This window comes from Chrysemys picta, chromosome 7, assembly GCF_011386835.1.
Source record: "Chrysemys picta bellii isolate R12L10 chromosome 7, ASM1138683v2, whole genome shotgun sequence".
NCBI lineage: Eukaryota > Metazoa > Chordata > Testudines > Emydidae > Chrysemys > Chrysemys picta.
In genome coordinates, this window is record NC_088797.1 from 37,860,428 (window position 1) to 37,883,889 (window position 23,462).

The 23,462-nt window shown below is 43.3% G+C and overlaps 1 protein-coding gene across 2 annotated transcripts in view; it reads right to left on the bottom strand.

Annotated features, from left to right (window-relative positions):
• The window catches only part of LOC101936505 (haloacid dehalogenase-like hydrolase domain-containing 5), a 41,506-nt gene extending 21,124 nt beyond the window's left edge, over window positions 1-20,382 (bottom strand). The window contains exons 1-3 of one of the 2 annotated variants that reach the window (XM_008165310.4): window positions 20,133-20,382; window positions 4,148-4,354; window positions 2,517-2,629 (exon numbers count right to left, since the gene is read on the bottom strand). In XM_008165310.4, coding sequence (XP_008163532.3) covers window positions 2,517-2,629; window positions 4,148-4,354; window positions 20,133-20,267 — 455 coding nt within the window. In that variant the 5' untranslated portion in view covers window positions 20,268-20,382. Of the gene's footprint in view, window positions 1-2,516; window positions 2,630-4,147; window positions 4,355-19,737; window positions 19,985-20,132 lie in introns of those variants that run through there. The other variant, XM_042849586.2, reaches the window with a different exon arrangement.
• Between the last annotated feature and the right edge of the window lie 3,080 nt (window positions 20,383-23,462).

Below are 23,462 nucleotides of genomic sequence, written 5' to 3' on the forward strand. Positions count from 1 at the left end.
CCTTGTCCCTCTCAAATTTTAAACGGCACTTCAGATTCTTAAATCTACAGTTGAGTGCTGTAGCTATTTTTAGAAATCTCACATTTGGTACCTTCTTTGTGTTTTGTCAAATCTGCTGTGAAAGTGTTCTTAAAATGAACAACATGTACTGGGTCATCATCAGAGACTGCTATAACATGAAATATATGGCAGAATGCGGGTAGAACAGAACAGGGGACATACAATTCTCCCCCAAGGAGTTCAGTCACTAATTTAATTAACGCTTTTTTTTTAAAAAATGAGCATCATCAGCATAGAAGCATGTCCTCTGGAACGGTGGCCGAAGCACGAAGGGGCATATAAATGTTTAGCATATCTGGCACAGAAATATCTTGCAATGCCGGCTATAAAAGTGCCATGCGAACGCCTGTTCTCACTTTCAGGTGATATTGTAAATAAGCAGGCAGCATTATCTCCCGTAAATGTAAACAAATTTGTTTGTCTTGGCGATTGGCTGAACAAGAAGTGGGACTGAGTGACCTTGTAGGCTCTAAAGTTTTACATTGCTTTTTTTTGAGTGGAGTTATGTAACAACAACAAAAATCTGCATTTGTAAGTTGCACTTTCACGATAAAGAGATTGCACTACAGTACTTGTATGAGGTGAACTGAAAAATACTATTCCTTTTGTTCATCATTTTTACAGTGCAAATATTTGTAAGAAAAAATAATATAAAGTGAACACGGTACACTTTGTATTCTGTGTTGTAATAGAAATCAATATATTTGAAAATGTAGAAGAACATCCAAAAATATTTAATAAGTTTCAATTGGTGTTCTATTGTTTAACTGTGCGATTAATCATGATTAAGTTTTTTGATCGCAATTAATTTTTTTGAGTTAATCACGAGTTAACTGTGATTAATTGACAGACCTAGTAAAAACAGTTAACCTGTGTTGTTCAGATCCTCCAGTGATAGCACAGGTAAGGAAAGAAATCACCACACTTGCTATATCTTTTTTATCTTTGTTTAAAGAGAAACTTAAACGAGTTAATCAGAAATCAAGGCAACACCAGCTAACTAAGTATTCTAAAATTGTTAATCATTTGCAAAAACAGTTTGGTTACTTCTGTAGTTAATTTACCTTCTACAAGTATTTAAAATAAGCAATTCACTGCTTCTTAGGAAGGAATGGAAAGGAGGAAGAAAGCAAAAAGAGCAATGCCTCCTATGTTGAAAAAGAAATATTTTAATTTGTGTTGCAATGCACTTAAATGGAGACAAATCCCATTAATTTCAACCCTAGTTAATAGAGTGGATCAAATCAAAAACATCCTGTTTAATTTGTGTAAAAGCAGCACATAGTTCCTACACTCAATACTAAATGGACCTTCCTTTCATAATAATTCATGTGACAGCACAGAAGAAGTGATAAAAATATTTAACAATTGAAAATTAAATAATCAGAATGTGTTTCTTTCAGAACTATCATCTCAGTCACATGTTAAAATTATACTTTAAAGTAAGCCTATCCAGTGTAAAGATATTATCTAATCATACCTGGGGTTTATACTGTAGATTACATAGATTTTCAAATTCAGTCTTGTACAATATCCAACACACGTGGTTTCTTAATATCTACTCTCTCTACCAGATCCAGACAAGTAAACTAATCCCTCATGTACATGTCATATTTCCCAACATTTGTATTAAGTACTAAAAAGAATACAAACATCCATGCTCAGTGTCCCTCCATTAGTAATTGAATATTGGTAACTTTCACATCTCAAAATCTGTAGAAACATTTGACCTTTACAGTGTTAGGCATTAGTCATGTTTTACTATACCTCTTCATGACATAACAGGTAAAATGCACTACTAATTTTTAATGAGACACTATAGTAGGACATTAGTTGACCTAGAAGACAGTGTTAGTGTTCATTATCATGTGAGTTTACATTAAATATTAACTATGGGTTCCCAGGAAAAGAAAAACTATAGAGGCAGTTTCAAATTTGAAAATACAGACTTCACACCAAAAAGCCCTGTATTTCTGCTTTTTTAATAAAAATATTCAAGTTAACAAAAACAATTTCATTCATGAACTGGTATAACCTGAGACAAGAGGCCCAGCAAATTTGTTAGGCTCTGTACATAGAGGCTCTATAAACTGGTTTTAGACATATTACATCATCTGTTAAATAGCATTATGGCATCTCAAGACTCATCCCCGAAGCAGTCAAAACCCTTAAGCTGTGATTTGTCACTCTCATTTAAGTTTAAGGAATACTTCATCATCCTGGCCTAAAACATATATAATAGTAAGTGAAAAAAATTTGAGAGTATTATACCAGAACATCAATTTCATTACTTTTCAATGTAGAAGGTGAACATTGTGTTAGAATTCCCTCGCCCTCTAAAATACACCGTGTACTTTTGATCAAGTGACGGATGGCCTTTGCCTGTTCTACATGATAATCCGAACTGGCTGAATTAAAGTTCTTAAAAGCAGAAAACGTCCTTTTCAAAAGGATACTATTTGGCAATATCAAGAAGTGGTCCTTGCCCCGACACCAGAACGCATTTGTCATGGTAACGTTTGAACATCCGTAAAGGACTATGAGACATCACAACTTGGTCTTGTGAAATCTGTTTGGGATAAAATAGGAATTTGGTATTGCTTTCAAATCATCTTTATCTTTGCTAGATTTAATCAATAATGATGCAAACTGTATTTAAGTTTGTTAACCAAAAGTCACTACAGAAAATATGCCTCCCCCCCACCTCTGCCACAGTCATCATTCAATTGGTTCCCAAATTTCCTAGCCAGAATACTGTCCATGATACATGGCAGAAAAAGCATTCTGAGTCTTAGGGCTGGTCTACACTGGGGGGTGGGGGGAGGAGAGGGGGTGTCAATCTAAGATACGCAACTTCAGCTACGTGAATAGCGTAGCTGAAGTCCAAGTATCTTAGATCTATTTACCTTGGGTCCTCACGGCGTGGGATCGACGGCCGCGGCTCCCCCGCCGCTCGCTCCGGTGGAGTTTCGGAGTCGACGGGGAGCGTGTTCAGGGATCAATATATCGCATCTTAACGAGACACAATATATCGATCCCTGATAAATCGATCGCTACCCACCAAAATGGCAGGTAGTCTGGACGTACCCTTAGCTTACAAATGCACACAGCAAGCCTCCATTTTAGCTTACAGAATTCCTGTATTCAGCATGGGCACAAATCATCAAATTGAGACACCATTAATAGACTGAACATGGGATCTCCGGTCTCAGAAATGCCTTATTTCTAATCCTGGATCTGTCACCAGATTGCTGTGTGGGCCATGCTACGTCACTACACCCCTCTCTGTCTTAGTATCAATATCCAGTCGTTGAGTAAGTAAATTTTTCTCTAACAACTATATGATCTGAAAAATTGGGATAATAATCCATTACTCCGCAGAAGGTTGTTACAATAAATCAATGGTTCAGGGTTTTGAAGACTGTGAATTCTAAGGATTATGATGATACTTCAGGTCATTTTAACACCTTAATATTTTAGGATATTATTTTATACGTAAATATATATTGCCCATGGCACCTATTGAAATGAGGATCACTAGAGAGTGAAAAAATCTTGTTCTAAACTTTAAACATTTATCTTAGCAGGATTCAAACACTCAACCCTTGACTCATGACAAGCACTTTAACCCTATGGGCAGCAGTGCCCAGTCCTCCTTGTGTCATATACCACGACAGAAGTTTTTTCAGGTAAAGAGGGAGGCAGGAACTAGGAGCAAGTTATCATCTTGGATGTTGATGTCATTGCAGGAGATCAATTTGCATGAGCAGAATTTCATGCCAGCAGGAAACAGAGCTACTAGTGTGGAACTCTTAGGCAGATAATTACTACCAAAATAGTAACGTACCCTTTGATACTGAGAAATACCATTAGTAGTAGTTAGTAATAATAATACTTTGCACTTCTATAGTTCCTTCCAACCAAAGATTTCAAAGGGCTTTACAAATATTTGATTTTCTCTTATGCAAAAAGAAAACCAGAAGATTGTTAACTGAACAGCTGAAATGTATTTAATGCAAGATCCTCCCTTCATTACATTCCCTCTAACAAAAATTTGAAACCTTTAAAAGAAGTTTACGTTACTCACCGGCACTCCCAAAATATGAGACAACTGATCAGCTTTCTTCTGGCGAAGACAGTTTCCTGCATTGGTGACAAATACTACAGGCACCAAGAATTGTCCCTGAGAATTAACTAGCTTTTGAAAGGCTTTTTTTGCAGCAGGAATTGGAGTCTTTCCTCGTACCAGTACCCCGTCAATGTCGAAGAGGAAGCCAAAGTTAGGTATGTTGGGCTGTAACGAGAAAAAATATGTAATTATTTCCATCACTGCACACATTCAATAAAGCTTAAATACAAACCAAGAAAAGCTGTGTGACCACCTGGAATTCTGTGAATGGGTCATCTCATCCCATGCATAGGTGCCACACAGATAAAACCAGACACAGCAACATTTCTTATGGTTATGGGAGCACAACTGCCAAAGTAACAGTGCAAAATTTTTTCCCTATCACAAGCCCTTTTTACTGCCCAAATAATTGTGACCTCCCTAGGGATTCTTACAAATGAGAATAAGATTCAAAATATTTCAGAACATTGATCCAAATTCAGCAAAACTGGCACAAGAAGATGTAAAGTATGCACTCCAGAGTCAGTTAGTTTTTTGTGCCAGAGAGAGATATGTTCTCTGTAGAGTGGTGTAAGTTGTGTTTTTTCCCTGCTCTGAATATTTATCAGTATTTTGTATGTGCGTCTAATGAGGAGACTGGTGCTTTCCACTACCAACAAAATAAACATAATACAAAGCAAATGTGGTTATGGTGGGTGGGCTGTGACTGCAATTGCAGCAGAGTGTTCATTTTACACAACACTTAGATATTAAGTTTTCCCTTGCGACGTTCACATCACTCTATTTCCAGGCACATTCAACTGTAGCAGGGGTTCTCAAACTTCATTGCACCACGACCCCCTTCTGACAACAAAAATTACTACATGGCCCCAGGACGGGGGGACCAAAGTCTGAGCCTCACCACCCTGGGTGAGGGGGCCAAAGCCGAAGCCTAAGGGCTTCAGCCCCAGGCACGGGGGCTTGTAACCTAAGCCCCGTCACCCAGGGCTGAAGCCCTCGGGCTCCAGCAAGTCTAAGCCAGCCCTTGCAACCCCATTAAAACAGGGTTGAGACCCATTTTAGGGTCCTGACCCAGTTTGAAAACTGCTGAACTATAGCTTAACAAGTAGGGCTCCTCTTTCTCACACCGCACTCCAGCAAGTACTCACCTTCCTGAATGCAAGAAATACTGTATTGTAGGAGGAACTAATAGCACAGCCTATTAAGGTTGCCCAGCACTTCCCATTGCAAGACCCTGTTTTCCATTGCTAATAACTCTGCCAGCCTTTAACCATTTGGGCTGAAGTTTCTCATGCTGGGTGTCTGCTGCAGACAAAAGCTTTTGGAAAATTTCACCCCAAACGATTCAGCCATTCCAAGAAGGAGGCTGGAGAAAAATATGTTTTGTTCGTGTTAAAATCAATTCTGAAGACTTTCTCTTTGAACAACTCTAGCACCTCCCTGCTTTTGAGTAGGGACTTGAAATTTGGCAGGGGGTGGCCGTTATATCAGGGATGAGCCTTTTGCTGTCCCTTTGAAAATGTGTCCAAATTTGGCCAAGTAACAAGCTTTTGTAAAACTGCAGTTCACACATGCTCAGGTTTTAGCTGCTAAAACCTGAAAAGTATCCTCCCTGAGCATGCTCCATCCCCTCATAGCTCCTGTGTATGAGCAGACTGCACATCCATCATCCCCACAGAGTGATGGTGCACACTCCCTCCAGCCCAGGGCTATAGGGATAAAGCCAGACTTCTTCTGAAATGGCTGCTTGGAACTGGGCACTGGAACTGAGAGCACGGAGAGTCTCATCCTGTGCTCTCACTGACACTACCGTCTCCCTGCTGGCACCCAGAAAGCATCTGATTCAAATGCAAAGGGGAAAGAACCTAGACTAGAAGGAAGGGGAAAGAGTAGATTAGGACTGAAACAAATATTCCTGAGTCTCTAGATTCCTCTACTGTCAGTAAATCTCTGTGAAATCCATGACTAAGGCCTTGGCTACACTTACCCGCTAGTTCGACGGCTGGAAATCGAACTTCTGGGTTCGACTTATCGCGTCTAGTCTGGACGCGATAAGTCGAACCCGGAAGTGCTCGCCGTCGACTGCGGTACTCCAGCTCGGCGAGAGGAGTACCGCGGAGTCGACGGGGGAGCCTGCCTGCCGAGTGTGGACCAAGGTAAGTTCGAACTAATTCGAACTAAGGTACTTCTAACTTCAGCTACGTTATTCACGTAGCTGAAGTTGCGTACCTTAGTTCGAATTAGGGGGGTAGTGTAGACCAAGCCTAAGTGTGTATCTCATCTCCTTCTAGTGCATATGCATTATGATCATATAATTAAAGTCTATCATACTATTGAATGGGGAATGAACCACAGCTGTGTAGCAAAGGAGGCTGTTATCTGTAGGATCCTTTTCTTATCTGTTGCAGAAATTGGAAGATATGTGGTGAATGAGGCAGGGGATTGCAGGAAGAGAAAGGATGGTCTCATGGTTAAGGCAGCTGAATGTTCTATAGCAGAGGCCGGGCTAGAATCCAGTTCTCCAAGACAAGTCACATAAACCAAATTTTTCCACAGGGGGTCACTAATGGTATTCTTCATTTTTTGGATGTCCAAACTTGATACCTGGGGTCTGATCTGCAGAAGTGATGAACACTCACAGATAAAGTCAACAGGAGCTGTGTTCTGAATATATGAAGTACTATATAATACCAAGTACTGAAAAAATCAGGTCCTAGGCATCTGAAAATTGAGCAAACAAAATTAGTGGAAACTTTTTACATTCATCTCTGTGCTTCAGCTCTCCATTTGTAAAATGGGGATAATACCACACACCCCCTTCCTCTCACATGGGTGTTGTGAAAATGAATTCATTAACATTTGTGAAGCACTCAGATACTGTAGTGATAAGCAGCACAGAAAAGCCCATGAGAAGATAAAGCAAAGTGTGAATATTGTACAGAAAATAAGGTATAGGGCCACACACTGAACAATTAAGATTGTTCAAAATATTGAATACCTGCTCTTTAAGTGAGCACTGTCCATCCTCTACATGGAACGAGGCAGGAGTTTACAATGTAATTACAAGACTATCAAAATGCATACACAAGCAGGCATTTCCTAACTTTTGAGGGTCTGACTTTAAAAAAAAAAACGTTCTTTTAACATTGGGTGGGTTTTGGTTTTGGTTTTTTTCTTTTGTGAATTGTATTAAACTAAGCATGAGCTGTTTATTGTTAAAAAAAAAAGTCAAAAGATTTTCTTGGCGTTAAGAATTCATATTTCTCCATCCAGAGACATTCACTACAATACCATGCCTCCTTCCCTTGGGCTTCTGACCCACAATTTGGGAAATGCTGTCCTAGAAAACCACATCTGTTGAGGAGATCCTATTACAAAACTTTCTGATTCTCATACGGTCATCTTTTAAAATGGGAATGTTAAATTCTTGAACTAATATTGGCACATTGCAGTGCTGTTCTTGACATGAATGCTGCATTTGTTGTATTTGATACACATTTCAGTACACAATTCCTTGATCTAAAAAGGTTTCAGGTGTTAAGGCGAAAGGCTAGGAGCAGCTTGAGTGAACACAGTTGCACGCATTTTTAAGAAGTCATCAAGCCTTACCAAATAACTAATATACTGTAGTTTGATAAATAATGATGTATTTCTTAATAGACTGTTCTTTATCTTTTCCGGTGAATGTATTGCTGATGTCTGGCAATCTTAATACTGAAGGCTAACACGTTAGAATCCTTTCAGTTATGAGCTACATTTTTTTCAGTTATGTAAGATTAATTATGAAACCTTTGCTTCATCTCAATATGCACTCTAGCTCCCTAAAGCCAATTTTACTCTTTTGGAGGGGAGACAGCTGTTAAGTACTTTACAAAAACAAGAATTTAGGTCAACCAGCAGATCTTCCCTTAATGGATTATTGGCCAAGCACAGGTACAAGGAAGTCCCAAAATCCATCTACACATCATCCTTTAACAAGATTGTTGAGAGATTCATTGAATAAGACTCTGACTTGGATTCTAGAAGACTTAAGTTACCTGATTAGCTGTGGTGTAAAAAATCCATTTCATTCTGTTAGACAAAGAATGCAGACACCAAGAAGTTTCAAGCATGTTTAATAGCACCTGGCATAGAACCATGAACAAGCAATTTAAAAAAAATTCATCTGCCTCGACCACTTCATCACCACCAATATTGCATGTCTGCCAGCTGAAAGGACTGCAGCGATGCAATATTGGTTTTCAGAATCTAGTAAATGAAGGAGAAACAAAGAGAAAATATATCACAGCTCTTTCACCCCAACTCAAGTGAATGCACCCCCATACCCATTACTCTTAGAGGTGAACACTCAGAAGCAGAAGTGAGAATTGTAAACCACATGCCATGGGATCCAGGGGATAGTGCATCCAGAAGACTTTTTGGTTCAGGTTCCTCTCTCTGAGAACTGAAAGGGAAAAATGCTGATGGTGTCTGTGGCAAGAACAGAAAAAAAAATGGTGTGTGAAAGGACAAACAGATGCAGGCTGGGAACAGATAAGCTTTTTGGGGCAAGGACTGTCTCTCTGTTATTACTCCTGGGGGAATTCTGTGCCACTGCACATGTGCAGAATTCATGTCTGGAGCAGATTTCCCTCCCCCGCCCCACAGAAAATACATTTTGCCTGAAAAGTGCTGCAGTTCAGCTTTCACCCACCAGAAGCTGCTGTGGCACCAGAACAGCCAGCAGCCGAATGCATTCATCACAGCACCCTGCCGCCGAGCCAGGTCAAGACAGACAGAGTGGGGCACATGGGGCTGCTAGGGGGTCATGAGCTGGAGTTCAGAACGGTAGTAGGGGGACAGACTGGAGCACGGGGTCAGGAGCTAATGGGGTGACACCATGGAGCCAGGGGCTGAACGGGAAGAGTGTTGCAGGACCACATGGGAACTGGGGCAGAGGTGCCTCACTGAATGGGAAAGGCTCAGGGTCAGCCAGGGTCTGCATGGGGGAGGCTCCCCTACTCCCTAACACTCCCTCCCCCATCCCTGAAAAAAAACTTATTCCATACTTCTGCTACAACAACACTCCAGGTTCACTTCCAGGCTCCTTCCCTCTCCCTCAGCTCCTCCGTTACCCTGACTCCCCCAAGCCTCTACACTGCTTCTAAAGGGTGCGGGAAATATGTGTATGTACTGTAGTTTAAATGAATTACTCAAAGTTCTGTATTAATAAGCCTAGCAAGGAATCTATTTGTCAAAAAAAAAAAAAATCCTGAATCTTTTTTTTTTTGGTCTGTATTGTTACAGACATACTGCTGACAGGTATTTTGAAATAAATTACCAAAATAATTGAAACTGGTGTGACTATATTGTGCTAATTTGACACAAAATATGCAGAATTTTAAAATATTGTGCGCAGAATTTTTTATTTTTTGGCACAGAATTCCCTCAGCAGTACTGATATGTTTTTGTAATGTGCCTAGCACAATGGGAGCATAACCCATGACTAGGACTCCTACACATTACTAATAAAGATACTATTGTTTATCCTCTGATGATGGAACAGGATAACTGCTTCCAAATTCCACCACAATCAATGCACCCTTTCCTGGCTGAGGACATTCAGAATGACAGAAATGAGAGGACTTCCACTGACCAAAGCATTTCTTTTTAGCAAACCTCTAGGGGTGTTTCAACTCCAAAGTGATAAAGTCATAGGAGATAAGAGACTCCAGCTCTTATGAGAGGGACAGATAATATGCCTCTGGCTCAGGATCCTTTTTCTGCTTAAAGTCTATGGCATCCCTCTGAGGAGAAAGCCCTTTTCTTCCTGCAGCAGAAGCATAGAAAGGGGTCCACAGAAGATGAAGTGGTCATCCATTTCCTAAAGAGCTATAGGCGATTGGAGAGCTTGACTGGCTAAGTGTGGCAGAGCAACAAAAGGTTATGGGGCTTTCCCAGAGGGACATTACAATAGATGAATCGCTGAGAGAGACTGTAAGCAAGAGAGCAACCAACTTCCATTCTGTCCACTTCAGTTGCACAGAGCACCTTGAACGTTGTCTGATCCTCTGCAAACAGCGTGGAGAGAAATGTTCACAGACCTACCCATGCAGTCAGGAGTCCCATGCTAGATCAGTTATCTCTGACTAAAAGAAGTCTAGTAAGTAGGTCAAGGTATGGTACAGCAGTTTCCATCAAGTCCTAAAAACCTATACATTCTCAAACAGGGGAAGGAAGAACTGGGTTGCTTTCTGAAGAAAGCTGGAAGCCAGTGACGTTAGAGTTGAAGAATAACAGCACCCACTCCCTAACTGGTGGTGGGCTGATCCTGGATCAGGAGTCAAAACCTGAGAGACATGCAAAGGTGGAGGGGTGAGGTCAACTCCCACAGATGGAGAAAAAACTAGCTTACCTGTGGACCCTCCTAGTCTATATACACTGTTGCCTTTCCTCTTAGAAATTATGGGTTTCCTTCACCTTCCTCCGAGCATCTGGAATTGGCCTCTGGTCAAGATGAGGGCAGCAGTCCATCTAGTTCAGCATATTATCTCCTACAGCTGACTGTAACATAGGCTTGAGAGGAAGGTGCAAGAAACTCCATAATAGACAGTTATGAAATGCCCAGGGGAAATGTCTTCCTAACCCATGTCATTGGTCGAGTTAAGCAGGAGTGTTATCATAGAATATCAGGGTTGGAAGGGACCTCAGGAGGTTATCTAGTCCAACTCCCTGCTCAAAGCAGGACCAATCCCCAGACAGATTTTTGCCCCAGATCCCTAAATGGCCTCCTTAAGGATTGAACTCACAACCCTGGGTTTAGCTTGAACCACTGAGCTATCCCTCCCCCACCGCTGTTCACCTCTCATTTTTTATCTTATCTAAACCAACCATGCATGTTCTCATTAGCCGGGTAAGTATCTAATCCTTTTTTGAATCCAGTTAAGCACTTGGCATTACACTTACACAGTACCAAGTATTATAATCGGTGGTTTGGTTTTCATTAGACTATACAGTACATGCCGCTGTATGTTCACTTATGTAATAGAGCATTTTGTACGAGTGAGAGCCTTCTTTCATGCCTGTAGTAGCAGCACTTCTCAGTGTTCCACCTACACGCCCCATGGAGGATATTTCACAGTTCTGTTACCATCTATCTGGGAGGGCTTGGAAATGTGCAGGACCAGGGTCTCTCCATGAAGGTTGTGCACGATGGGACACCATTGGTTAAAAAAAAAAAAAAAAGCCTTAAAAAGGAGCTTTAGTGGCAGCCTTATATCCCAACCCCAAGAGCTACAGCAGGGGTTCTCAAACTGGGGGTTGGGTCCCCTCAGGGATTTGCGAGATTATTACACGGGGGGAGGGGTCATGAGCGGTCTACCTCCACCAAACCTCGCTTTGCCTTCAGCCTTTATAATGGTGTTAAATATATTTAAAAAGTGTTTTAATTTATAAGAGGGGGTCACATTCAGAGGCGTGCTATGTGAAAAGGATCACCGGTAAAAAAGTTTGAGAGCCACTGAGGTAAGAGATGAGGATTAGGGCCTTCAAGAACATGGACCTTGAATGGCAAAAAGATTTCTGGTTCAATTTAAGGGGAAACCAAAAGCGTGTTTCAGTTTTTATATTGCCTGAAACAGTTTATTCACGTACACTACATTAACTCTTAAACCTACTGGTCCCCAGGTATAGGATAATTGGAAAACGGCTGCTTAGGAGGTCATTTAGGGTAATAATCCAGAAAGCAAGGAAGAACCTTAAGCAGCTGAGCTACAAGGTAGATCAGGATTCAGGACACTTGCACAGAGTGAAGTCCTATCCTGCTCCACCTCACAGCTACCAGGAATCTCTCTCAATCTCGATGCTACTTACCCTCCCTTTGCTACCAATTACTAACTCTCACAATCAATTTGAAACTGGCAACAGGAAAGAGGACATCAGGATTTAGGAAAGCAGGTAAAGTAGAGGACAAAGGATGTCAATGCAGGCAAAAGGAGATGGGGAAGGATGAGAAGCTGAGGATAAACATTGTCAACATTGTGAAATTAAATGAAGATTGGGATATTCCTCACTGCTCTAAGCAGTAAGGTTTGTGTAGGAGAATTTCTTGACATGTTTGTATTTAAATTCTTAACCTTAACACACTGTTTTGCATGGGGAATATGCTTATTCTTTCATTGATGTGCAAGCCAGATATATACTTTAAAGCTCCTGCACAACAAGAGAACAGATCCATACATACTGGAAGATGTACTCTGCTTGTCAAGTAGATTATTCTTTCATCAGCAAAGATAAAAAACCATTCAGATTGGCTGGATGAAATTACAAGATTTCCAGAGTCTCAAGCATAAATTTTTTTCAATAATCAGGAAAAAGAAAGTTGCAGGCTGAAGCTAAGTCACGCCACTTACACTCTCCACAAGGCTCAAAACACTGTATCATCTTGTAATAATAATCCTATATTTGTACAGGAAGGCAGAAGAGTGTGGGGGAGGATTAGGCTGTCTTAATATATTGGCATCTCTGAAGTGTTGCCTTCTCTTCCTCTTGAATTTTCTCCCAAGGCATACTATTTCCCCAAAATGATACCAGGTGTGGGGATTCTTTATTTTTCTAAATTATTTTGAAATAATGGAAGCTGAAGCAGTTGCTTCTGCAGGGAACGGAGACCTCTTGCCCCACACCTCATCCTGATGGTCCTAAACTGCACCTAAATTTCATCCCACAGTTAGTCTGAATGATTATACAACAGGCCTACTCCCAGACTATCCTACATACTGAAATGCAAGTAAGTGAAGGAATTCCTTGTCACAGCACAAGCAAGCATTGTTAAGCTAAGTGCCAGCATAGAGTTTATGTAAAAAAAAAAAAAAAAAAAAAAAAAAGTTCCTGAAACAATGAGCACCTCTCTTTTTGCATGATCTAAAGATCCACTCTCCATAACTTCAAAACCTACTTTGTTGTATTAAATTGAAAGTTAATTCAGACCTAGAACTGGATTAACTTTCACAAGAGCTGCAAACAGCTAGCAATGGAATTCTGGAGATTTTGTGGATTTAGGTTCTCTGTGCAGATTTTGCTGTAATTACCAGACTCTAAGAAAATGAAGTACAGTCCTCTGGGTTTGCACAAATTGATTCCCTGCTATCAAAAACTAACAGCCTTAGAGGGAAAAAATGCCAACTTTAATTTCAGTATACTGAGAACTGCAACATTTCACAGAGCAAATACCAACATTTGATTTAAAAACTGGTTTGGCAAAAGCACCCTGCTTAAGTAATTATTTCCTTAATTACAAGAAATGGTACTAATTTACAATCTAAGTGTTCTTCAAAAGTGCATATTCTCCAGGATCCTACACGTAGACTTCCTCAAAGTACTTTAACATGCCTTAACTTGCACGGTTTTTTTGCCAATCACCATACAAGTGTTGGTGTGAGATAAAGATAGTAATGTTGCAATCTTTAATACATCAACATGTCAAACATTTCACAAGTGAAATAATTGAGAAGTGCGCTTACAGAACAAGATTAAAAAGGGAAAGGCAAGAATGGGGAAGATCAGTTTTAAAGCAAAGAATTTTAGTTTATTCAAAGTTAGATTTTGCTGTATAAGTTGCCTGCTGCTAAATACACAGAGCATATATAAAAGTACTGAATATTCATACATTTTATAGTTTTACAGTCTTGAGTTTAATTTTTCATTACAAAACACAAGAACTCTCTCCCGACAATGCCCACTTCATCAAACAGTGCTATGAGAACGAGGGGAAATGCATACTATGATACTCAAACAGCACATGAGAAAATGTAAGTACAGTTCTTAATTTCTTCCTTTTGTTTGCAAGATCAAGTGAACTATGCAAAAATAGACTGCATTGTCAGAAGACTGGCACACGGAAGCCTGCTTTATTAGCAAATCCTTAATCTATTTATTAGATTGGTTGCCAAACCTCATGATAGATTTTTTAGAAAGCTTTAGATAATCACTGGCTTATGACAGGTAGAACTATAGCAGCTCATCGTGGATGAAAAAGGCTGTTCCTTCAGGCTATTCCTTCAGTTGGGAAGACTCACCAAATGTGACAGAAATTGGCAAGGGAAAAGCAAATTACATTTTCGACTTAAGGAACATACTTAAAAAGTGAATTATATTGCAGCTGAAGCACTGATATTCTCTGGCTACATCTACACTACAGGGGGGAGTAGATTTAAGATACGCAAATTCAGCTACGTGAATAGCGTAGCTGAATTCGACGTATCGCAGCCAACTTACCCCGCTGTGAGGACGGCGGCAAAATCGACCTCTGCGGCTTCCCGTCGACGGCGCTTACTCCCACCTCTGCTGGTGGAGTAAGAGCGTCGATTCGGGGATCGATTGTCGCGTCCCGTCGGGACGCGATAAATCGATCCCCGAGAGGTCGATTTCTACCCGCCGATTCAGGCGGGTAGTGTAGACCCAGCCTCTGAGTAAGCTGATGACAACAGGAGCACAGTTGACTAAACACAACCTACTGAATGTTATGGTTACCGGAGGAGTTGATTTGAGCCATTTTATACAGCATTTAAAAACCAGTGTTTCCTCTGAAGACTCAAATTAGCTGCTAGAGTTGGTAACACCAATGGTTCAATCTGTAACACACTTCTTTCTCAATCTCAATCCTGCTCCAAAACATTGAAGATTAGACATCTGAATAGTTTTTTGGCTGAAGGCTGCTTCTGGCTACACACCCAAATATAGCTTCTCTTCATGCCTTCTTCAGCTTGTCAACTAATAAGTTCCAACAAATGTGCAGTATGGTCCTGAGAACTCATTTAAAGATAGTAATTTCAAAGAGGCATCAGTTTCTTTTGCTTTGTTTTGAGGGGCCTCTAAAGCAGGGATTCGCACAACAAATTTTTTTGGTGGCCTCAGAGTGCGGCCACCAACTCTTGCTGGTGGCCGTGCTGACAATTTCCCCTAAAATACTTAATTAACTTTAGGAAAAACAAATAAATATGCACATATACATGTCCAAATCATTGTAATTTATTTATGTAGGGTTTTTTCAGACTCAGTAAGAAAAATAATGCACAGTGGTCTCTATTCTTTACTGGACCTAAACAGAATAGAAACACAAATAGGGTGCTTTGCATGTTCTTGTCTTTTTGTTGTTGTTTCTTTTGCTTTCTTGGTTGCCCTTGTTTTTTTGTTTTTGTTTGTTTTTTAATCTTGCTAGATAGTAAGTCTGCTGCTGTGAAAAGAGAGATTTGTATGTTTGTTAATATCACTTTTCACAGCAGACTTACTCAGCCCCAGCAAGCTCTGGGACAAATTAAGCCCTGGATGGGAGGTGGGCAGGGAGGCCACAGGGCCCAGGGATGATGGCATGGGTGGTGATCCTGGGACCAGAGCCTGGAACAAGAGCCTATCACATGGATAGAGCCTGAAGCCCCGTGGCCAAAGCCTGACCCCCACCCCAGGGAAAGTGGGGAATTCACCAGCTGCCTACACCTCCAGTGTTTCTGTCTCCAAAGCGGGGCAGGGCCAAACCCCCACTGTGGCTTTGGAAGAGGGGTCACTGTTTCCCCCACACACACACACACCCCATCACAGTCCAGGAGGCTGTGGCTGCAAGAAAAGCCCCTGGTGGCCACATGTGGCTGCATTTGAGAAACACTGCTCTAAAGACAGAGTTAGTGAATGCAAAGTAGACAGCAATTCAATTTTCACCTCTGTGTCTAACCGTTTTCTAGATCCCTTAGTGCAGTGGTGGGTAGATGAGGCTAACATTAGTACAGTTCCACCAGTGAAAGCAATAGCAGGAGTGCTAATGTAAAGACAGCACCAAATGGCTGTTATCTAAACCTTTTTTGAGCTGAAGCAGTGGACAGTGGCAGAAATGCCAATGGCTGAACTACACTAGTGCCCCAACCTCCCACTGTTGCACTGACAGTGCAATAATGGGAGAGTTCAGGAAAAATGCCCATGCAGACACAGCCGTGATAGCAAAACTATCTACTAGCTTTACTAAACTATATAGACTACTTCTTCCCTATTTCTCTGCCCCATCCAACTACTCAGCAGTCCTGACCACTCACTACCCACTTCTCATATTGACTGACCTGCTCTGTCTCCTCTCCAATATGTTGAAAAAGGAAATAACCACTTACTTTGTATTTCCCCATCTCACCTATCTGTAAGTCACTGAATCATTTCCTCTCACTACTGCTTCAAGACTTTCAATCTCTCTTTAGCTAAAGAGTGACTGTGTCAAGCACAGGATATAAAAGTAAGATTTATGTAAGCAAATAGAAGGAAAAATTAGGAAAAAAATATTAAACGATTTAAATTAATGTTTTGGAAGGCAGAGCAGAGATATTGCCTTGAAACGTATGGCAACTTGTAGGGTCAAATTTTGAAAACCCCTTGTATTATACAGAACATCGATGCCTTGTAGATCAGCATTCCACAGTTACAAGTTGCAATTAAGTTTCCATTATAAGCCTGATTTTGCTGCCCTCCATCACCAACTAAAAAAAGAACAGCAGCATCAAAACTGAGAGCTGGATCAAGGTAGATTTTCTTCTTCAGATATCTCAGAAGTGGGCAAACTTTTTGGCCTGAGAGTCACATCGGGGTTCTGAAAGTTTATGGAGGGCTGGGTGTAGTGTATTAAATTGCTCCCTGTAGGAATGTGCTACTTCCGGAGCACCAGGACTACACATTGCTATGGGGAGCAATTTAATACACTACACCCAAGTAGGGAAGGCTGTCTCTCCATAAACAGCCTGGCCCCCACCCCTTCCACTTTCTGCCCCCGACTGTCCCCCTCAGAATCCCTGACCCATCCAACCCCCCCCCCCCGTTCCTTGTCCCCTGACTGCCCTCTCCCAGGACCCCCCACACCAACCGCCCCCCCCCGGGACCCCACTCCCTGTCCAACCCCCCCTTCTCCCTGTCCCGACTGCCCCGAACCCTATTCACACTCCCACTCCCTGACAGGCCCCCCACGCCTATCCAACTGCCCCTGTTCCCTGTCTGTCCCCCGGGACTCCCTGCCCCTTATCCAACCTGCCCCCCCACTCCCCGCCCCCTTACCATGCCACTCAGAGCACCAGGACTGGCAGCCGTAAGTAGTACACTGTAAGTAGCACATCGGCTGCTCTCTTGCAGCCGTGCTGCCCGGCAGGAGTTCGCAGCCCCACCGCCCAGAGCACTGGCAGCACAGCGAGCTGAGGCTGCGGGGGAGGGGCCAGGGGCTAGCCTCCCGACCAGGAGCTCAAGAGCCAGGCAGTACGGTCCTGCAGGCCGGATGTGGCCTGCGGGCCATAGTTTGCCCACCTCTGAGATATCTGAAGTGATTAGAACAGGAGACTTCCAAATCATAATACGTCAGAAATAGAGATGTTTGAATTCAAAAATGACTTTTTTAAACCAATTTTCAGCATGACAGAAAAAAGGAGTGTGATGACTAAGTTCATTGTATTAATCTTGTTGAGATCTAGCACACACAATAAAAGTTATCTGATCTAAAGTCTAAAGTCAATATTTTAAATAGGAGCTTCAGTGTGGTCCATCAGGCTCTGGTGAGCTACTTTTGCTAGTCAGCACCAGAGACCAGATCAGGAAAAAGGTGACAGCAGGAGGAGGTGCTCTTCATTCCCTGGGTCTCCTGCACACAGCTTACTCCCCCCGCCCCCAATCCCCTTAATTCCCCAGTGTTTCCCCCTGGAAGTGATAAAGCAATGCCTATAAATGTTTATCAAGGAACACATACTCTTATGGCATAATTTAAAAATTAAATAATTACAAACAGAAATCCACTGGAAGGACACATTTCTAGCTTAGGTACCAGAAGCTGAAGGAAATGTTAAAACAAAAAAATTCTGCTGAGGTGCTCATCCACATCATCTCCTCTTCCCTTGATGACCGTCTCTTCTTCATGACCTGCAAGGGTCTTAGTTGGGCAGACCACTGTCACCTACCTTGTTTCCTTGGTACATGTGGAAATACAAAGTCAGCCTACCCTTAATCTTTCCTGTCAGTCAGTTCAAAACCACACTTTACAAAACACCCGAGTTGCTTCAACCTTTCTGTAGCTCTGTCCTATCACCTTTCCATCTACTTTCAAATCTTGAGTGAAAACATTTTTTTCAGTTTTGTCTCTCTCTTTTTCCATCTGCTTTTTTAAAATTTTAACTATTTACATTCTCTAAGCATTGTATTGTGGTACAGTGACATGCACATACCTATACAGCGCCAGATGCATTCAGATGCAAGATCAACATCAAGGAGAGACAGAAAAAACTAACAATACAGTCCAGAGATGATGAAAGGCAGAAGTCTACTCACCTGCCTATTACCTCTTACAATAAAAAATAAAACCCCAATACTTTACTCTTCTGGCCAAAAATAAAAAGCCATACACACCATTTCTTACCCTTGGTGTATACAGTTTTGCAAGATGGCACTAATTAGCGAGCTTTCAAATATTTTGAAACAGGACAATTTTGGACCAGTGCTCAAGAAACATGTCTGGTTTTTTTTTAAATGCCTATTTGTACTGGTAACAACTACGTCTGCATTACTGAAACTGTGATTATGTAACATATGTATTGAAGACTATAGCCAGACAGCATGTATTCTACCTCAGATTTTGAACAAGAACATGTTTTGTTCAGTACTCAAAAAAAGTTCAGCTGCAGCTCACAGTAGGTTTTTCCAGACTTAACTTCCATTTATTACTACATTTCAGCCACAATGAATTTGTACAAAATCTGACACTATTCACTTACCTACCACCATGCTAATAGTTACGGGGGGGGGGGGGGGGAGAAGAGCCAAGACCACTGTTGTGCTGTCAGAACAATTATGATTTCCACCATGTAAGCATGTTTATATATAATTATTTATCACCTCTAGTATAACATTATTGTTTGGCATCTATTTGAAGACCAGCCTGTGAAAGTTTGCAAACAAGACTCTCTCAAGTACTTATGTTTCACTTCCACATATCTATGTTTGAACAGGAGTACATCTCTCAGTTTTACAAGTGTTTCCATGAATCTTTGAGTACCAGAACTATTTTGCTTTGCAATTCTTACTCCCTGGATGTTTATGGACCTCAACAAAACATGAGAGAACTACAACAGAAAATGTTTTCATTAGTGTAATGACTATATAAACATTTCGTTATTATCCATCAATTTCATGGTTTACAAAGATTATTAGAATATTCCTATTGCTTGAAAATTACATTCTTTCTTTAGCAGCACTTGACAATAGATGCTTAATAGCTTTGCAAATCCATAACTGATGCCATCACTATCAAGAAGACACTAGCAAATAGGATTTCCGTTATTCTTGCATAACAGCTACTTGTATTAACTTCAGTCGACTATCTATGCACATAATTACACCGTCCAGCAATATATACCGGTGAGGCACTATCCCAAAGCTTTATGAACATACATAATGACTGACAACACCATTATGTATTATTACAGGGTCTGATAGCCACAGGACTGAACTGTACATCCACATGACAGTGTGCCAAAAGAGAAGAAACCCTCCAGACGATTGCTCACCCCCACGAGCATCCTTGTTCTCGGGACGGTGTCGAACCTCAGCGGGGACAAGCACACAAGCCACGCCCAGCTCGGATTCGAGCTGCTTCGGTTTCACTCCGGTTCGCCTCCGAGCCACGTTAAAGCGCAGCTGGGGGGGGGTGGGATGGGGCAGAGCTGGCCCATGCACCCTCCCTGCCGCCCCACAGCTGCGCGGGGATCGCCCGGCTCCATACGTTCAGCCGGTGGGAGCTAGAAGAGCTCCCGCCGCCGACGCCGACTCCCCCGGGGGATGCTACAGGCTGTCCCCGCGCCACGAGCCCTCTGCCCCGGGTTGCGGAGGCGGCTGCTCCCCGCGCCTCACCCGGCTCCGCACCAAGGGCGTCCCGGAGCCCCGCACCCGGCTCGCCGGTTACCTTGGTGCCGCCTCCGCTCTCCCCGGGGGGCGGCGCGGCGAGGCCGGCGGCGGCGCTGCAGAGCCCGCGGAGTCCTGTGGGCCCGGCCGGCCGCCCCCCGAGCCAGCGGCGGAGCGGCGGCAGCACCCGACGCATGGCCGCGAGCGCGCGCGGGCCCGCAGCCCGCCAGTCCCTGCCAAAGAGCCGCGGCGGCGGCCGGCACAACGAGCTTGGTCCCCTAGCCCCGCCCCTCGCACACGCCACCGCCAAGGGGCGGGGCCTGTATCCCGCCCCCTGCGTTAGCCCGCTCCCTCACTCGACGCCGCTCGCAGCCCCGCCCACAGGGGCGGGGGCTCCACCGCGGATCCTGTTAGGAGACGCCCCATCCCCAGAGCTGATGGGTAGTGGGAGCTGTGCTACCAGGGGGCTCAGTCCCTTCATGCACCTAGCTCAGGTTGGGTCCCCCTCCGTGTGACACACATGGATGTGCAGCCTTGGGGGTTCCAGGATATTAGCCAGACAAAGTGGGTGGAGCAGCTGAGGAGCTGCCTTCAGGGAAAGGGACTCCCAGCATCACAGCAACATGCAAGCACATATTGTAAGGGACCAGTCAAGGAAGACTAGCCTGCTTCCACCCCTGCAGTCATAGGACAAAAAGAAGAGGTTAGGCCTCGACTAAATTTAGGAGAAGCTGCTATGCAACATTTTATCAGCATAGTTAACCTACCTCCAGGAGAGGGAGTAGCTATGACAATGGGAGAAGCTCTCCTGCCAACATAGCACTGTTTACACTGGGGATTGGGTTGGATGTTTCACACCCCTGAGCAACATAGTTACACCAATGTAAGTCTGTACTGTAAACCTGGCCTTAGCTGGTTACAGAGTGTTGTAATAAGCCATAAATCCAGTCTCTCTCTCTTCAGTCCATGATTTTTAGTGTCTATTGGAGTAATGAATTTAAACTCCTAGTGAAATTTAAAAAAAATACTTTGTGAGGAAAAACCCAACTCAAAGCAGCACCAGATGCAAAACCTACAGACATCGCCACTGCTACTGTTGATCAACACTCTACACAACACACCTTTCAAGATCTACATATGCCTATCACAACATGTGGTGTACCAGTGCACTAAGTGCACCGACAACAACTATGTGGGTGTAACAAGACAATCACTAATCACTTGAATGAACTCAGACAGGAAAGTGATAAAAGACAAACACCCCACCACCCGTGGGAGAATGCTTTTCACAAAGTGATCACTATATCTGACCTATCAGTCCTCATCCTGAAAGAAAAGCTACACAACACTGCGCCTGGGAGTGAGACACTGGATCAAACAATACATTTAAACTAAACAATCTGTTCCCTTGCATTTTGCTGTGATGCTATGAGTGCCTTTCCCGGACCTGAAGAAGAGCTCTTCGTGGCTTGAAAGTTCTCTCTCTCATCAACAGAAGATAGTCCAGTAAAGGATATTACCTCACCCACTTTGTCTCTCTGATACACAGATATCACACTATCCGTGGCACACATGCTCCGCCCGAGGCCATCATCTCAAGGGCCATAGCATTTTGTATGCGAGAGCAAGATGCATGATGCAAACTCATCTCTCATGTGTGTGAGAGCATGACAGAGGTTCTCTTTCAGTGGGGGAGACAGAGGGAGCTGCGGAAAGGAGGCCAGGGAAAGGAGTGGTGAATTGCTGGCAGGGGGAAGCAGCACAGGAGAACAGTCTGACTGCTGTAAGAGGTACTGACTGGACAGGTACAGAGAGGCTGAGACAGGAGTCATATATGGAAGAAGAACAGAGGACATGGGATGAAATGGGGACTTGAAGGACTGGGAGGAGGCAGTGGACTAAGACAGGTGCAGGAGTGAAAATGGGGGTGGTTGGGTTCCAGTATATCTAAAGTTTACAATTTATGCATAGTTCATTGATAATTTCCATAGAGTTCTACATAAATTGTAGAATTCCTTAAGCTTTTTGTTGCACCAGTTTGGGCAGGCCAGCTGACGACTGGAGTGTAGGGGTAGGTTTAGTGCCCTTGAATTTCTCCCACCTTAGTATTGGGCCAGGGATGTCAAGATACGTCCCTACTTCCAATAAAAAACAACAACATGCAGAAGTGCCAATGTCCTCTCCCTCACTAGACTCTGCATATTCACATTTTGTCATATATAATTCATAAGAAAACTCCAGTAAATCCAGAGGCAAAAGAAAGCAGAGCACAGGTTAAAAAAAAGTCTGAAATAACGGTTGTCTACATTTACATGCCATAAACACAGAGTCTGCTAGTTAACTCATCCAATAAACAAGCACACATAAGTCCAAATCACACAATATTCCAAGAAGTGTTGCCCAATATTCCAAGTAGTATTGCCCAATATTCAGACATGCTGAGCACCAATGACTCCCATTGACTTCGCTGCATTAGCTATAGGTGCTCCGTACATCTGGAAATACCAGGCCAGAAAAGAGTTCTCAGTTATTTTGACGTTTACTGAGTTTTATATAAAACATTTGGCAACCCAGGAACCAGGTCAAGATAACCCAGAAGTCTATCAGAACTTCTAGAGAACTTATTTTTGCTTTATATCTAAAATTAGAACTAACACCTAACTAACTAATAGAATCAGAAATGTATGGCTGAAGAGAGCCTCAAGAAGTCATCAAGTCAACCCCCTACACTATGGCAGGAGCAAGTAAACCTAGACCATCCCTGACAGGTATTTGTACACCTGTTTTTCAAAGCTTCCAGTGATGGGGATTCCACAACTATCCAATGGAGTCTATTCCAGACCTTAACTACCCTTATAGTTAGAAAGGTTTTCCTAATATTTAACCTAGATTTCCCTTGCTGCAGATTAAGCTCCTTACTTCTTGTCCCACCTTCAGTGGCTATGGAGAACATTTGACCACCATCAGGGCCGGCTTTAGGCCGATTCAGCCGATTCGGCTGAATTGGGCCCCGCGCCAAGGGGGCCCCGTGCCGCAGCTGTCCACCCCGCCCCCAGCTCACTTCCCCCTCCTCCCCTCCCCTACTCGCTCCGCCCCCTGCTCCTCCCCCGCCCCTGCTTCCCGCGAATCAGAGGTTCGCGGGAAGTCTGAAAAGAAGCAGGGGCAGGCGGCGGCAGCAACAGGTAAGCTGGGGGCGGTGGGGGGGTGTGAGAAGGGCTCCGGGGAGGCGCGGCGCGGCCCAGTCCAGCCCCGTCCAAGCCGCTCCGGCCCCGGGGCGCCGCTCCGGCCCCCTCGGCTCGGCTCCGGCCCGGCCCCGGTTGAGCGGCTCGGGCCTGGCCCCCGCGGCTCGGCTCCGGGTCCGGCCCGGGCCCCGCGGCTCGAGCCCGGCCCC